At 38.2% G+C, this 18,880-nt stretch overlaps 1 protein-coding gene across 1 annotated transcript in view; it reads left to right on the top strand.

Moving 5' to 3' along the window:
- Window positions 1-8,116, top strand: part of LOC126109676 (oocyte zinc finger protein XlCOF6-like) — a 134,837-nt gene extending 126,721 nt beyond the window's left edge. The window contains exon 11 of the mRNA XM_049914726.1: window positions 7,845-8,116. Within this exon, the coding sequence (XP_049770683.1) occupies window positions 7,845-7,881 (37 nt within the window). The 3' untranslated portion in view covers window positions 7,882-8,116. The remainder of the gene's footprint in view (window positions 1-7,844) is intronic.
- The last annotated feature ends 10,764 nt before the right edge of the window (window positions 8,117-18,880 follow it).

The raw sequence follows: 18,880 nt of genomic DNA on the forward strand, positions 1-18,880 counted from the left end.
TGATATGTAGGGAGTTGTAATATATTCCTTAAGTCACCATTTAAAGCTGGGTCTTGAAACTTTGTATGTCAATATCACAGGGTAATTTTTCTCTATTTTTAAATGTCTGCCAGTTCGGTCTCATCAGCATTTCTTCTATTGGTCAAACAAACCTATAATCATTCATGCTGCCCTTCTCTGTATGCCTACATAAGACCTGTTTGAAACCTGCCTCACACATTTGATCAGTAACCTAGGACAGACCTCACAAGTGATTTTAAGCAGTCTCCTTTGTAGACTAATTGCGTTTTCATAGTATTCTACCAATAAATCAAAGTCTGCCATGTGCTTTACATACATCTAATCATGTGTGATCATTTCATTTCATATCCCTACAAAATGCTACAGCTAGATCCTCATGTGAGTTGACCAGTTTTATTTGTGACTCATTGATATTATATTATGAGAAGGAAAGAACACTCACCGTATAGCAGAGATGCTGAGTCGCAGATAGGCACAACAAAAAGATTCTCACAATTAAAACTTCCGGCCATTAAGGCCTTTTCTGACACTACTTCTTCTACTACTACTCACACACACACACACACACACACACACACACAGAGCTGCGCAGGATTAGCCGAGCGATCTAATGCGCTGCAGTCATGGACTGTGCGGCTGGTCCCGGCAGAGGTTCGAGTCCTCCCTCGGGCATGGGTGTGTGTGTTTGTCCTTAGGATAATTTAGGTTAAGTAGTGTGTAAGCTTAGGGACTGATGACCTTAGCAGTTAAGTCCCATAAGATTTCACACACACACACACACACACACACGACTGCAGTCTCAGGCAACTGAAACCACACTGTCTGAGACTGAGACTGCAGTCGTGTGTGTGTGTGTGTGTGTGTGTGTGTGTGTGTGTGTGTCGACGAAGGCCTGAATGGCCAAAAGCTTTAATTGTGAGAGTCTGTTTGTTGTGCCTATCTGCGACTCAGCATCTCACTATATGGTGAGTAGCAACTTTCCTTCTCATGATATTGTTACATTCCATTCTGGATTTTCCATTGTTTGATTTCTTTGATAATATAGTCATTCTAAAATGTGGATTTATTCCATGTGCCACACTTCTGCTCCTTAAATAACATTTTATTTCTTGTCTGTCAACTGACTCCACATATACACACAATGCATATACCCTGCTTACACAAAATTGCCAGATTAGTGTTCATGCATTACTTTGCATATTCTGATTAATTTGCAGTATACTGTAGTTTACTATCTGTTGATTCCACTGGAATTGTTGGATTTCCATAGAACATTTTCCTTTAGGATAAATCAACAATTGCAATTTTTTGATTAGCAGGTAATCATCAGAATTATGAGAGCTAATAACAGTTTATTCACAGTAGACCTAAATCAGTGGATAGACCTAATTTTCTGCTTTTCTGTAACTAGTTTATTTATTTATTTTGAAAACTCTCTACGTAATTAATTATTGATAGTTAAAGTTTTGTCTCATTCAAAAACACTTTCATCATTTGACCCCCTTAAGCTTATTTATTTCCCAGATTTGCTATTACACTTTTGTTACCGGTACCCTAATTTTTCTCAACCAGATAATGCATTTTTTTGCATACAGTTAAACAAAAATACTAAATGTTACAATAGAATGACATTCCAACTAATTTTGTTCCTTATCCATACTAATATTGTAATGCAAATGTAGCTGTGCCTGTTACGTGTTTACAGCTAAACCACTGAACAGATTTCAATGAAATTTCGTAAGGATATAGCTTGAATCCTGAGAAAGACAATAGGTTACTTTCGAAAGTAAAAAGAAAGGCCCACTAAGAGTGTGAAGTAGAGAATGAACATCCTTTTTTTGGGTCAGTAAATATAACCTATGTTAAAAAAATTACTAATTTTGTTGTATAACATCATCATCATGTGCTTTGGGCCTTTGTCCCACTGCAATGTGGGGTCATCTGTGTCATAATTAGTGTACCCCAGCTGTTTGCATCTAATCTAGTGTAAGCCATGAGTGAGTGCGAACGCTTTCAAACGTCTGGAAGACATGGAACTGAGGCGGGACTTGGGGATCATCCTGGTATTCACCTAGTGGGATGTGGAAAACCGTCTAAAAATCACATCCAGGCTGGCTGGCACACCGGCCTTCATCGTTAATCAGCTGGCGGATTCGATCCAGAGCTGGCACACCTACCCAAGTCCAGGAAGCAGCACATTAGTGCCCTCGGCTAACTTGGCGGGTAATTTTGTTGTATAATGTATGAAGTGTATAAGGTATACCTACTGCAATAGCATGATGAATAGATGTATGTTCCTACCCAAATCACTGCCCAGGAGCAAAACTGCCTCTAGACTGCATCGTGCATCAAGACAGTTGGGGTGGAAGTGTGAGGGTGTGTGCGATGAGGGCAGCTGATGTTATTGCATGTACACTCATCATAACAAAACTACTGATACGCAAGTGCAGCTGCGGGTAACAGCTACTATTATCATAAACGAAAATATAATTACACATTTCACAGGATATCCATACGTACATTTTTATATACCCCTTACAGATGGAGAATGAGCATTCAACAGCTTGAATTGAATTGGTTAACAGCAAGGGTCCTAACACGGCTCACTGGGACATACCCAAAGTTACTTCTACATCTGCCGATGACACTCCATTTCAGATAACTTGTTACATTTTTCCAGCCAAAAAATCCTCAATCCAGTTATAAATTTTGTTTGAAACCCATATGGTCATACTTTTTACACTAAATGTGTGTGGTATTGAATCAAATGCTTTTTGGAAACCAAGACATACTACACTGACCTAGCTGCCTTGATCTGTGGCTTTCAGTATTCCTTGTGAGAAAAGTGCCAGGTGAATTTCATATGGTCAGTTTTCTTTTGAATACATGCTGGATAGCATACTCTTGGAGATACCTCATTACATTTCCATGCAGAATATGTTCTAAAATTCTACAGTAACTGGGTGTCAACAGTACTGAATGTTAGTTTTGTAGATCACTTGTGCCACCCTTCGTGTGCATTCATGTGATTTTTGTTTCCTACCACATACTGGGCACACTTCTTTGCTTCAGGGCTCTATGAAAGATTATAATTATGAGAAGGGCTAACTCTGCCACTAGTAGAATCTAAAAGGGATTCCATAAACACCTGGAGCTCTGTTCAGTTTCAACTGTTTTTGCTGTTTCTCATTGCCACTGACACTAATATCTTTTTTGTTAATCTTTTCATTGGTTCAGAAATAAAATTGGGACAATACTCCCATGTTTTCATTTGTGAAGAAACATTTGAAAACAGAGTTAAGCATTTCTACTTTTATATTGTTACTCTCAATTTTAGTTCCCGTCTTGCCCCTGTGTGACTAGATTCTGACTTTGGTGCTACTAACAGCCTTTACATATAACCAGAATTTATTTGAGTTTTGTGAAACATTTTTCAACAATATTCTGCTCTGGCAGGCATTGAAGGCTTCTGCATTGCCCTCTTGACAACTAAACATGTTTCATTCACGATCTCACTGTCTATTTACAGACTTTATGCTCTAGTCTCTCTTCCTTTAGAAGTTTCTTATACTGACTGTATACCACAGAAGGTTCAAGTCATTAACAGAATTATAGAACTGAACACTGAGCATAAATTTCCGCTTTCTCTGAGATTCATAGATTTTTAAATAATTTTAACATGGGGTCAACAAAATCTATACCAAATACCCTTGAAGAGAAAGGCCTTGGCTCAAAATGGGTTAATAACTAAGGAATACCCATCTGTAAGCATCATTAGACTTCATCTGGATAGTGAGACATTCAGTATCAAAAGAGGAATCCAGCAGGAAGGTTCAGTTCCATCAGAAGTGTTCTCTTCAGCCCTGAATGAACTTTTCAGGTAAAGGGAGAAAACAATAAAGAAACATATTACATGCATGTATTTGAATGAATACTGTTTCTTTGATGGCACTGTATTGTTTAGCTGTAGTAATTTCAGCAACTAAAAAAAAACTTACTACAGCAAGATTAAAAGTGGGCTTCTTAAGTAATATGATCCAGTATGTAATCCTCAGTGGCTAGTGTTCATCAAAGACAAAGGTATCACCTGGCATGCCCCAGGGAAGTGTGACAGGACTACTATTATCATCTAGATACCTAAATGATCAGTAGACAGGGTGAGAAGCAATCTGTGGCTATTTCCTCATGATGCTGTGGTGTACGAGAAGGTGTTGTTGAGTGATTGTAGGAGGATATAAGGTGGCTTATATAAAATTTCCAGTTGACATGGTGAATGGCAGCTAGCTCTAATTGTGGAAAAATGTAAGTTAATGCAGATGAATAGGAAAAATAACACAATGATGTTCAAATACAACATTTGCTGCTTGTCACAGTAACACTGATTAGATACCTAGGCAAAATGGAATGAGAATTTAAGGATTGTAGTTGGGAAGGTGGATGGTCGACTTTGGTTTATTGGGAGAATTTTAGAAAAGTGTGGCTTATCTGTAAAGGAGACAGCATATAGGACTCAACTGCAAACCATTTTTCAGTACTAATCTAGTGTTTGGGATGCCCACCAGCTACGATCAAAGGAAAACGTAGATGAAATTCAGAAGTGGGCCACTAAATTTGTTACCAGTAGGTTTGAACAACGTGGAAGTATCATGGAGATGTTTCGGGTACTCATACACAAGTTCTCATATTGATAATAATAATAATAATAATAATAATAACAAAACTTAGGCGTGGTGCAACTCCAATCATTTGATGTGTTTATTCTATTAGCTGTCATCAGGTGAATCAACATTTCCCTTTTTATTTCCTTATTTAGAAATTAGGCCAAATGTTATTAATGTTTATCGGCAGTGAGAGTCACCTTTTATTCCTGATGAGAAATAGATGTTATGGGTTACAACTTCCAAGAGTTTATTCCAAGATACCACCTGGTGGTAGACAGTTCTTAGAAATAAATTGCTCTTTGAATTGATTGAGTTCTCTTAACCACAGCAGTGGCCCAGAAAACCTCAATCCTGTCTCCAAGTTATCGTGGTGAACTGCCCGGAGCCGACAAGTCCAAATCAGGCCACCTGCATCTCACAGTTTCATGAAGATGATTAGAACCACTTGGTAGTAATCCTCATTGACATTAGTACCTTCTGGGACATATTTGTTATGGACCATGCCACTGGAGTCAAAAAAAGACAGTCAGCATGATTTTCATGTTGCTGCAGATCTGCCTCATTTTTTGGGTCTCGGAGATGACAAATGATTCCACCGCAGTGAATGCAACTTTCTTTCTGGGTTGTACCCAGTGATCACTGTGTTAAGAATGTTGAGATAACTGTTCACAGTATCCAGCATGTCCTGTGCAATCTTCAAATGAAGTTGCTTCTGCTCAGTTTTTACCAACTTTGGCGCCATTTTGCTGAGGCACTCCTGAGGTCCAAATATTCCATTAAAATGCAGTGAATGGATCCGATACTAATTTTAACCTTATCTGAAAGTCCTCTGGCAGTGATTTGCATCACCAGGGTCCTTACATGATCAATAACAACCTCATTTGCAGATGTTGAGGGCCTACCTCAATGTGCTTCACTCCTCACTGAGTCGCTGACCAGCACAGTACTTCACTCCATCATGTCCTTGAGAATCCTTAGTCTTAAGTGACTTAATTATTGTCTCAATCTCACCCTTGTCAGTGTCACACAAGAGTATTTCAGACATCAGTCTTGGAAAAGCATCTTTCAAAAGAATTATATGATCCCCTCTAGAAACTGAGTTTTTATTTAATTCACTATTGTTCAATTCTTTTATCTTGGCGGTTCGCGCATGCCCGCCCAGATGCGGGAGATTGCTGTGTTGCCAGTTGTATGCGCCAAGAGAAGCAGCGCCACAATATAGATCGCAAACTTACGTTTGGGTGGGGGGGGGGGGGGGGGGGAGGGGGAGTGCAGGTTATGAAGTAAAGCCACCACGGCCACATTAACCCTTTCGCTGCTACAGAGACGTGCTTCCCGCATTCCGTGATGTGCGCGATTTTGTCATCATTGCACTGCTCGCCTGTGCAGACACATGGTGTTTCCACTGCTTTGACACACTTTATCATTCGATTTCACAAAAACTATTTGGCCCAAAAATTTGACTTTTACACATAATCTTGACTGATACCATCCCCCCATAAATGACTTAATTCTGTTTCGATGTTCAACGCAGTTATTGTGCAGCATTAGATGTAGTAAACCATTGCACGAAATTTTGAAGAGTTTGCAGGGGTAAAAGTCCATAGCGTATACTTTCCGTATGGTCGATTTTAGTTGTCACTAGAAATTTCAAAAAATTACATTCAAACACATGAAATTTATGAAGTAAGACACTTCAATACTGTTTTTAAATAAAGAAAATATTAAGTACCGATCTAGGGTTGAACTCAGATCCTTTCACTTAGCAGCCGTACACTTTAACAATTACACTAAAACAGCTCGTCATTCAATATACCTCCTGGAGGACTTTAAATATCACGCAAAATACTGACAAACACTGTTGGTATGATAATGAATTACCCACGTTTCGTCGAAGTACAATAGGAAATAAACAATTACCGCTGTTCTTTATTGCGAAAAAGCGGTTAGTGAGAATGATACAAACACCTTTCCTTGCTATCGCCTGAATTAGGAGGCTTATTGCTTGTTTGGTTTAATTAATTAATAGAATATGAAGCAATTGGTCTAAAGAATGCTTTTTTCACACTTTCTATAAAAGAAAGTCTGCTATCAAGACATTGCTTTTGTTCTATTACTTTATTTATGACTGAACGTTTCTAAAACTGAAGACACTTGTCCGTGCTCTGCACTGCAGTCAAGCTCTGGCAACGTCGTTCTCTGTTCATTGGCTGACAGTGTTTTGTGACGTCAGATGCGCAGAACGAACCTAAACTCAGCCGCTGTCATAAATGACGCGCATTTTAACAGTGCTCACAAAATGATTGTTAAATACTGTCCATATATCTGACTTACCATAACAGAAATATTTTTACTACGAACTGACTTTATATCGTCGACCTAATGCTGCTGACCAGATACTTCCTTCACAACTGACCATATGGTTTTAATTTTATCCTGTGAATTAGGTTTTTTTTGCGTTTCATATGCTCTTTACCTTCCTAATAATATTTTTAAGCACTTAACAGTACTGTTTGTAATGGCCTACTGTAGCTTGATTGTGATCATTTCCAACATTTTAATATATTTCCCACTTTGTTCTAGATAATATTCTTATCCCACTAGTCAGCTATCCAGGCTGCCTTTTACTACTAGTACCCTGCTTAGAGTGTTCTAAAGGAAATCAAATCTCAAAGAGCATGCGAACTGTGTTAAGGAAAGCATTATATTTGTCACCTATGTTATCAGCACTATAAACATCCTGCCACTTGGCATGTTCTCATTTTATCATATAGGATGGGTTCCCAGTCTTGTAATTGTGTCTCCTTATCCTATTCCAAGATTATTTGGATTCATGTACAGTATTTTTCCTTGTTAAATTAGTTGTTTATTTCTGCAGGATTATGACCTGACTCACTCTTCATGATGCTTTTGACATCAGTGCCTTAGTCAGGTTGCTTCTTAAAATGAATGCATGTTTCTGGATGATGGTTAGGTACTGTTCAATCTACATTTACAGTTTGCATGGTGGGTTACTTTAACACCAGGAAGGTGCTATACATAAAATGCTGTAAATTCGATTGTGATGTATGTTCATTTTACTCATGGAGTAACATTTTTTAAACTGTATATTACTTTGTACAGAATTTTTCTAAGGCGATTTCTTTTTCTGCTTGTTTACAGATCTGAGATGGTTTTAATAAACACTGATACTGTCTAACAGTTCAGTATGATGAAAATCAATATTGCCAACATAAAGAAACTGTCACTCAATCACACTTGCAGCTTGATGAGGAATTCATTTGTTCATCATGTTCCATAGATAATACCAACAAGGAGAAATGTCAAGGTTGTGTAATGAGTGAAGGTATACATTAACAAGACAACCAAATCAAAAAAATTATATTCACAGTTAACCAACCCTATCAAACAATGAAAACTAACCCTTTATAGTGTCAGACAGTCATATCTCAATAAAGTTTTAGTTCATAAATAAAAGTTGTATACTTTTTAAACAGCCCTTGTATCTTAAACAGTAACATATGTAATTGCATGGATTGAGCATCTATCTCCACTTCTTAACTTGAATCCAACAGAGAAAATCTGGATGGTTTGTTGCTGCTAGTAGTCTCCCAGCCGAATTTTGCAAGAATAAATCTATTCATTTCTGATAGAGCCTGTGGGCCATCATTTGCATCACACACCACTATATTGATGATTAAGGCACTCACACTGTATATGTAGGACTAAATTTTCATATTTTATTTATATGATGTAACATTCTCATACATATTATATGTGCATTATCACATTTAACACACAGTTTTCTCTATTTTTTTCTGTGATTTATGGTATAAAGAACATTAGTTATCAGCAAATTACTCACTACTTTATGGTAGCATTGGTATATAATGATGAGCACTTTATTAGAACTTGCTAAACAACTATGTTAGTAATGCTACTTTTTAGTCAATTGAGGCTATCAGTTTACATACTAACACAAATTATTTACAGAAGACTGGTAGCAGATGACTTTGGGGAAGATAAGTTTGTGTTCTGGAGAAAGATAGCAACATGTGTGGCAATAGTAATCATACAATTTTTTGTAGACTGAAGAAAGGCAAATCCATATTCATAACATTTGTAGATTTAGAGAAGCTTTTGACAATTTTGAGTAGAATGCACCCTCTGACATTCTGAAGAGATTAGGAAGGACAGGAACATAGCAACTAATTGCAATCCTATTGTTTATTATTATTATTATTATTATTATTATTATTATTTCATATCTAGATTTCAGCAATAAATAGCCACCTTCAGTGCATTTGAGTGAGTTATGATGCACAAATTCACAGCAGTACATGTCACCATATGACTTTGCTGGTCTATAGGTTGTCATATGGTGACATTCACTCCTGCAAATTGGTTGGATTATAACTCATTCAAATGCACTGAAAATGGCTATTTACAACTGAAGTCTGGATACGCAAGAATAATAAGAAATCATTGGGATTACGACTGATTGCTATGTGCCTATCCTTCCTTATACTAAACCACAGTTGCTATGCCCAGCAGTTCCTTATGGAATCAAAGTTGATTCTGAAGAGAGCAGGATAACACACAGGGACTGAAAGATCTTTCACAATTGTACAGAGACCAGACTACAGTTATGAGAGCCAAACGGCATGAAGGAGAACCAGTAGCTGAAAAGGGCTGAAACCTCTTTCTGATGTTATTCTATTGATACAATGAGCAAGCTGAGAAGGAAACCAAGAGGAAAACTGGAAACAGAATTAAAGGTCAGGGAGAAGATGTAAAAGTTTTGAAATTTGTTGATGACATTTTTATTCTGTCGAAGATGGCAAAAGACTTGGATGAGCAGTTGAATGAAATGGATAGTACCTTGAATAGAGGTTATAAGATGAAAGTAAAACAAGGGTAATGGAATGTAATCAAATTAAATTAGGCAATGCTGAAGAAATTAGTTTTTGAAATAAGACACTAAAAGCAGCCGATGAGTTTTGCTGTTTGGGTAGGGGGAAAATATGATGATGCCCAAAGTAGAGAGGATATAGACTGCAATAGAATTGTGTAAATCAGAACAAAGGCAGGGTTCCTGTGAAAGTAATAGTGCAATGACTGAAGCTTAGGTGTATCGAATTTATTATGAAAGTAATAGATACATATAAGGCATAACAGTCATGACGGAATTATGTAGATTCTTTCATAGTTTGAGTAACAAAATAAGGCATTTGCATTTTCTGGATCGAAACTGATACAAAGGCACTCACTGTCCTGTTGCATTATTGCATTGTTAATACTTCGTCCAACCGCCAATCTTTCTAATTACCTCAAGAATTCTCTTCTGTGTTGATATTCTTGGGTTGGTAGTTTTTGCAGTCAAATTGTCACCCACTCTTGTCGTACTGCACTTTTCAGCTCATACATAGTCTCAAATTGCCTTCCATTGCAGTGAACATGCCTTGCAAGTATTACCCAAATGTTTTCCATGGGGTTAATGTCCTGGCTACAAACCTTTGTCTTCAACCCAGTTTTTGGTTGCAGCAGAAACATATATATATGTATTATCTTGTTGAAACATTAGACTTTTGTCCCCTAGGTCCTCACACATTCTGATCAGTTCTATCTCTAGCATCTCAGTGTACATGTTATAGTTCATTCTAGTGTTGAGCAAAGCAATGCAGGATTACCCCTTAGTACAGAAGTCTGCCAAATTCATAACACTATCATCACAAAATTTATGTTCATTCTTATCTGCTGGTGTGTTCTCAGATTGACAATAATATTGAAATTGATGCAACCCTTCTGAATTTAACTTCTTCTTATCACTGAAGATCATTTTATCCCATTCTGCCATCTATGACATATGTTTTTCAGCAAACTTCTATCTGTTTATGTTTGTTGATAGGGCAGATTTTTGCTGTTGCTTCTTGAACACAAGATGTTTTTCATGTGATAAAATTTGTCGTATACGTTACTGGCAACTGTAAATCAGCAACAAGTTGGGAAGAGTAACGTTGATTTGTGCAAAAGTAACCATTTTGAAGCCTCAGATAATTTTCTGCTTTGCCCATGTTTCCATTCTGTCCATATCGTGCACCCAATCTGACAAAATTATCAATCACTGTTATTGAAAGCTTCAACTTCTCATCGATTCAGTGATTAGTGTGTCCCATTTCCTTGTACACACCAATTTTTGCTTTTTCATTAAATGTCACTAATGGTGTCCATTTCCTAACTGCAGTAAAGGCACATACACACACAGTAACATCACGCAGAACTGACTGCATTTATACCGATTTCGCCCTCTACCACCTATATCGTTGATGTCTTGTTGTACACTGTACTACTGACGTCAAATGCAATAACATGTGACTGCTTTTGTTACTGTTGTGCGTCTTGTACTCTTGCACAACTGTCCCAGCTGAAAATGTTAATTTTCCTACAAATATCCATGCCTTTATACTGATCTCTGCTACTGTAGCTAGAAACGCATTTTCTTTAAAAAAGGGAACTTTGTTAATGTAGCACTATAGATCAAATATAAATTAAGTGTTAAGGGATTATTTTCTGAAGGTGTTTGTTTAGAAGTGAAAGATGGATGGTAAAAAGCCATAAAAGAAGAAAATAGAAGTTTTTGAAATGTGGTACTACAGGAAAATGCTGAAGATTAGGTGGATAGATTAGGCTGAATAACTAATGATGAGATACTGAATTAAATTAGGGAAAAATTAATTTGTGGCACAACTGGACAAAAAGAAGTGCTGTTGCCTTTAACGATATGGATTACTGAACTCTGCAGAATTATAAGTAACATTTCAACTCTCACATGAAATGTATAGATATTGTTGTGGTGCTGTATATATTTTATCTATATCTACAGTTTCTACATCTACTCTGCAAATCACAGTGCAGTGCATGGCAGAGGATACTGTCCATTGTAGCAGATACAAGGGTTTCTATTTTCTTCTGGTTCCATCTGTGTATGGAGCCTGGAAAGAACTACGGCTTACATGCCCCTGTGCACACTGTAATTAGTTTAATCATGTACTTGACATTCTTAAGAAACTGAATGTTGGGGGCTGTAATATGTTCCTATATTCTTCAGTTCATACTGGTTCTTGAATCTTTGTTAATAGGTGTAGGAAATATCAAACTGCAGATCGGTTGGATGTCACCAATAATACATGCTAGGTTATGTGGCATAACACTATATTGGCATGAGCTACCTCTAACGCACCTGTTCAATAGGATCCTGTATTATGCACTGCCTCCTCAATGTTTATCAAAGACCTCCCTGTCTGCCTCATCAGAGAAGTTTCCATAATGGTTGAGGTTGATATACCCACATAGCCCCAGGTAGGAGTATGGAGTACTGTGGAGGGTCATAAGAGGCCGTGTCAATGTGCACAGGTGCACATGACCAGCTGTTATAATTTTAATTAATATTGTGTTTATACTGGTTGCTGGTGAGGAGGGAAGTTAGTTATTAGTATTTTATTAATGATCTCATTCATAAGCAGCCATATCACAGTCGCTCAAGAAAGTTATATAATTAAGCTTTACTTGTTTAATCAGAATCGGACGATGACTCTCCTTGTCCGCAGTCTCGATGATTCGAAGCGATCTGCAATCCTGTGTAAATAAAATGTCTTGGTTTTCTTGCGTTGCATAGTCAGTCGGGAAACCTCAGATCAAGCGGAAAGTTTGCTTTCATAGAGTTTAATTATCTGATGAAATAATAGAGCTCTTGGATCTAATAATTGCAGGTTTGTTTCCAATTCATCGGAATTTCCTTTTGATTACCAACAAAATGACACCTCCATGCAAATTTCCAATTAGAGAATACATATATAACGAAATTCCTTACACACCTTTGATGTAAATGCTCAGTACATATTTTCTTGAGTAGCATACAATATATTTTCAATCTCTTTCTTCCAGTAATCTCGATAGCAAAATTACAAATATTCTGTGCGGCTATTCAGCATGGAGAAGATCCTAGAAGTCCCCTCAACACACCAGAGAGATTATTACAAAGAGTAATTATGTGCTCATGGAATAGTAATAGTACTGTACTACTTTGCGCATCGATTCTGCGAGTATGTAGATGGTCAAGTAGGAAACGTAATTCACTCATAGAATTGTGCAGGGATAATTAGTAGAATATAAAGAGATATTGCACTGTTCATGGCTTGTGCAAATCTGTGATGTTGCCTGACCATTTCTCGGTGAGATGTAGATGATGGCAGTGTGTGTTAAAACACGCAGGTGCACGTGACCGGCCTCGTTGTGATTGGAGGGAACGCGGGATGCGACCAGACCACTTCTCGATCAAATGTGGGTGTCACTCAAATGCCACATAGTTGGTACTGAGCCAAGTTTGCAGGAGGATGATGAAGGCAACCATATCACAATTCCTAGGGCATGGCAGGTGCAGTTTGTGCAAAAGGAGGAATCCGTAATGGAATGGAGAGGAGAGGGCTCAAGCCATCATGATACAATCATGTAGTATCCATGCTTGTTTCAGGCAGGTGATGGGAGTGGTTTTCGGTGTACCATGTGGTAGGATATCGAAGCTCTGTGGCCCTCAGCTGATGACTTTGTGCAGGCCTGAGTGCGGAGGCTGCAAGGTGGCCTGTATGGAGCCATTCCACAACATGATGTAATTGCAGTGCTCCAGATCCTTGGGAGAAAGACGTTGACATTGGGATGCAAACTGTGTGAATACGCAGGTGTACCTGACAAACCAGTGATGGGAGGGCCACCTGAATGCGATCAGTTGAAGATTGTGCAAAGTCTTCTGGCAGGGCGAGAGGTTTTCCCATATAGTACTCATTGCAGTACTGCTCCAATAGCAGAATTGTCCACATTAGTCATGAGAGTCGCCGGACCTCATGGCACAATGGTAGCATGTCTGACTAGATCAGAATGTTGCTTGTTCATATCATTTTGGGGTTGCCAATGTAGGAAGTATTGGTAGAATACCACCAGTAGTACATGGTACATTATGTGATACAAAACTTTACTGGCATGAGCTACCTCTAACATGTCCATACAATAGCATCATCTACTATGCACTGAGTCTTCAATGTTTGTCAAAGACCTGGCTATCTGCTTCATCAAATCGATTCCCATACTGGTTGTTGAGGTTGATATCCCCAATAGGCTTTCTTGGGATAACTGGCATCTGTCTTCAAGCATATTTCAAGGCACGTTTTTCAGAATATTCTTTTATGCAATCCCGTGAGCCAAGTGAATCTGGGACTGTTCTGCCTATATCCAAAATCCCTTTAGAACTACCTGGTCTGGGTCTGACACACATCATCAACATTCTAAGATGAGATGCATGAGTGTTTTGTAAATAGTTTCTTTTGTACTCTGATTTCAATTTCTAGGTGTTCTTCCAATGAACCAAATCCTTCCAGGTGCTTCTCCTACAACTGAGTCTTTGTGATCTTTCCGTTTCAAACCCCATATGTTTTCAGACTTAGATATTAGTCCATTCATTCCTTGATTAACTGTATCCTGTTGGTTCCGCCAAGGAGAGTCATGGAATACATTAACGAAAGACAAGGTAATCGTAGGAAGTTGATCTGGATTTATATTAGCAGCACACTATCAAATGCTGTTATAGCTGTTCAAACTTATGATAGTAAAACTTAATTGAGTAAATTAAACAGAAAATGGCTACTTTGGATAAAAGCTGGGGGGGGGGGGGGGAGAGAGAAGTGCTGCCTCCTAAGTTATCTAAGGAGTGTTCAAATGAAAAGATACAACTAAACCAGAAAGGTTGAAATGACATATGCTGCTTTGGGATAACATAATGAGACATCTAGGGGTGCAAATATAGTATCTAGCATGGTTGTGCAAATGTACAGGTACATAAAGCAGGAGAAAGTCAAGTAGCTCTGCTTTCAGTCTATTTGTTGCAGAAGTGTATGTGAGGACATCAGTGTGTTCACATGCCAAAATTTGATGATTGAAGAGCAGCAAGGTGTTATCGAATTCTTGATTGTGGAAGATGTCAAACCAAAGTGATATTCATCATTGGATGGTGACTGTGTACCAGAGAGACAGTGTGTCCAACAGATCAGTAAGAAAGTGGAGTGTCCATTTTTGTGAAGGCCCGGAGTGTACAAGTGATGACCTGAGACCAGACCAGACAAATACAGTACTCACGGCTGAACTCATTGATAAGGTGAGCGACCTAGTGAGAAGTGGTCTGCCTGTCACAATGCGAATGTTGGCTTTGGTGGTGGTGGCCAGTCTTGGAACAGTGTAGGCTGTAGACGATGGTGCATGACAGATTGGGTTACTGGTAGGTAGGTGCCCAGTGGGTTCCAAAGAAACTCGGTGAACTGCAAAAGGAACTGCATATGGGGGTAGCACTGCAACACCTGTTCTGGTATCATGAAGACATCTGCCCCCAGTAGCTGAGTGGTCAGCGTAACAGAACATCAATCCTAAGGACCCGGGTTCGATTACCAACTGGGTCGGAGATTTTCTCTGCTCAGGGACTGGGTGTTGTGTTGTCCTAATCATCATCATTTCATCCCCATCAACGCGCAAGTCACCAAGGTGGCATCAAATCAAAAGACTTGCACCCAGGGAACGGTTTACTTAATGGGAGGCCCTAGTCATGTGACATTTATTTATCATGAAGACCCCTCTTTCCTGGAGCAGACGATCGCCAGTAATGAGAGCTGGCGCTATCAGTTCCAACCAGAGAGAAGGGAGGCCAGCATGCAGTCGAAGCTTGTGTTGTCACCTCCTCCTAAAAAATTCAAACCAGTGTCCTCAGCAGGTAAAGTGATGTTCGTGTTCATTTTCATTGTCTGATGTCTGATACTCATTGAATTCCTTAAGCATGGGAAAACCATTAACAGTGACATGTATTGTGAGACACTCAGTAGCCTTGACAATTCCATCAAGAGCAAACAGCCTGGGCTGCTAATGGAGGGAGTGATTCTGTTCCCTGATAACATTCATCCACATTTTTCCATGGTCACATGAAGTACAATGGCCAAGTTCAAGTGGGAGCAGCTAGGGCATCTGCTCTACAGCCTGAACATGTTATCCTGTGACATCCATGTGTTTGGCTCGCTAAAAAAGTGCATTTCAGCTCAGACGATGAATTGAAAAACGCAATGGAGCACTGGCTCCTGACACAAATACAGGAATTCTGGGTCAGGGAATGCTTCAGCTCGTAAAACAGTGGGATAGTTGTGCTCAAGCTTCTAGTGATTACTTTCGAATAAAACCTTCAGTTATATCCACAATGCTGTTTCATACCTTACCTGATGAACACCAATCTTATTATATGCACATTGTGATCCAAAGTATCACAGCACCTGTATTGGACAGTAATATGGGCTGTGTCCACCCTTTGCTCTTATGACTGCTTGAATTCTGCTGAGTGTCTGAATGTCTGTGGAGGAATGGCAGCCCATTGTTCTTCAGGGCCAGAAACCGGAGAAGGTAGTGATGTTGGACACTGAAGTCTGGTGCAAAGTTGTTGTTCTAACTCAGTGGTTCTCAAACTTTTCCTCGGGGCCCCCCGTGACTAGGAGAAATAGTATCAGCCCCCCAACCAGCTTGTTGTTAACAAAAATAGTCATGCGATCTGAAGAATGCACAGCATTCGTCAAGAACCACCTGAAAATGGCAGCGTGTACGTCTGCCAAAATATTGTGCAGAAATTACGACGCTACCCGGTCGGATACCCGAGAACTGTTCAAATTAAAAATAGTCGTGTTTTATATTTTTCCTTATTATGTTTAACAAATTCAGTTTAAAAGGATTTTATACAGCAGAAACCAAAAATAACATGACTTGTTATAACGAAAATGCAGACCAAATTTTTTATCTTTATCAGATTTTCATTTACTCAAAAACTATGAAATGAACATTATTTACAATTCAGCAAACAATAATTACAAGAGCAATAAAAATTTATATTAAAAAGTTTAGTGTGATGGATGAGCCTGGTTTTGTGAACAAAATTTCTCAAGACGTGGAGGAATAGCAGAAAGAGTCACTCGAAGTTCTTTGTTTACATGTAGCTTTGAACGGTAGTTAGACTTTATAGCTGATAAAGCTGAAAATCCAGTCTCGTGCAAGTATGTTGTTCCAAATAAATCAGGATCTTCATTCCGTTTTGGGTTAGCGTTGGGAAGTCCTTGCTAATATGTATCCAAAAATCCAACGAAGACACTTCATTAACTTTACTATTCAGTGAAGTATTACAAGTGAGTTCAATAACTTGTTCTTGCTCTTCTGTATTTAAAAATGATGGTCCAGGAGCATTTATGAATGGACTTTTAATCCTATTAAATTTATCAAAATCGTTGCAGAAATATTTCTCGAAGTGAACTTTTAATGTTGCAAGATGATGATGAAAGCAAACTTTAATAGCCATTGGAAGTATCAGATTATTTGTATCCTCTAATAGTGACACTATAGTAGGGAACATATCTAGTATTCCACTCTCCATTCGGTTTTGCCACAGCTCTAATTTCTGTATGAACGCCTTCACATTTTCATTCCAAGATAATACAGTTGCCTGATTACCTTGAAGTGAAGTGTTAAGAATATTTAGTATCTCAAAAATAACAGTATGGCGCAGTTAAAAGTAGTCGCCTCCCCATTGAACGCTAATACTGCATTTTTATGCAGTAACCAATTGCACCGCTCTTCCGTCACCGTTTCAGTTTATTTCCTCAGCGAAATTAGGAGTTCAGCAAAATATGGACCATCGAGTGCTGGAAAATCAATAAAAATGCGTTTATACTTATATGTTATTTTATTATTGCTATTATTACATAAATATATTTACTTATTATTTTTCCATGAATGCTTTTTGTTACTAGGAGTCTCTTTCAACAATGTGGCGTCATTTTTGAAGATTCTAATAAACTACGAACATGTTATGTCATAATCAGCGAAATTTGTAACTCTGCTTTTATTAAGTCCACAAAACAGCGAGTACGGATATTTGTTCATTTCATGGTCATTAAAGAAAAAAACCAGTCCCACATATGGATTTGAGAGCGGTATGCTCAAAACGTGTGATACAATACCAAATAACATATTTAACGTATGGTCTTCTGTCTTAAATATTTGTACCCATTTTAATCTACCCTTTGATTTTGATCGATGTGAGTCAACATTTTCTTCAAAATTCTGTAGTCTTCAAATGAAGCAGCATCACATAGATCTGTAAACATAAACTTACTTGTGAGTGATAACGGTTCCAGTGTTTTTTTAATGGATTTGATTCATCAATATCAAAGTGGCTTTGGAGATAAGCAAGTGCATTTTGATAAAATGATTTAAAACCTAAAACGCATGCTTCATAAGCTTTCTCATCATATAAATACGACCCAAAAAATTTTCGTAAATTCTTGTTTCCAGACCTTCTGCCACATTTTCTAAAATTCGAACTAATTGGGTCGAAGTGATAGTCATGCCCTGCAACGCCAAGGTGTTTTTTTTCCAAACATTGTGCATACATTGGCACAAAAATGTAAGTATAAAGACGTCATACTAAACACATGCGATTCCACGTTGCTTTCGTCGTCTGTTGTAACGAATAAAAATGTCTTAATAATGGCTTTTGGACATTCATTACCAATCGACATGAAATAGGAAATTATTACTGGGTACGTAACCTTTCAAAATCTTTTGTATAGCGGTAGCCAAAGAAAGCCTTGTAGTTAGCCTACATGTTTATGTAGCTCCGTCCATTCCAATTACGCAATTCGTCAAATGTTCCCTACTTAAGGCAGAAATTAGAAAAGACTGTAAATTTCGAAAACCACAACAGATTCCACATTGAGTATTGGTTCATAGCGTGTTTGAATGCGTTATTCAAAACATGAACCAGATTCAGAGCTTTAAATATATTTGGCTTTTTATCCATCAGCAGGGTTAACAGAGATCTATTTTTTCCTAAATTAGCGTTCTTATTAAATGCACTGGATGCCGTGACACATACGATATCCAAATAAAAATATCCAATAATTTTGTTTGGCATCCGCCTTCATGGCAAAAGTGATGAATTAAAATAGGATACATTTTATATCCTTTATTGGATGTACACTCCTGGAAATTGAAATAAGAACACCGTGAATTCATTGTCCCAGGAAGGGGAAACTTTATTGACACATTCCTGGGGTCAGATACATCATATGATC

This window comes from Schistocerca cancellata, chromosome 12, assembly GCF_023864275.1.
Source record: "Schistocerca cancellata isolate TAMUIC-IGC-003103 chromosome 12, iqSchCanc2.1, whole genome shotgun sequence".
Classification (NCBI taxonomy): domain Eukaryota; kingdom Metazoa; phylum Arthropoda; class Insecta; order Orthoptera; family Acrididae; genus Schistocerca; species Schistocerca cancellata.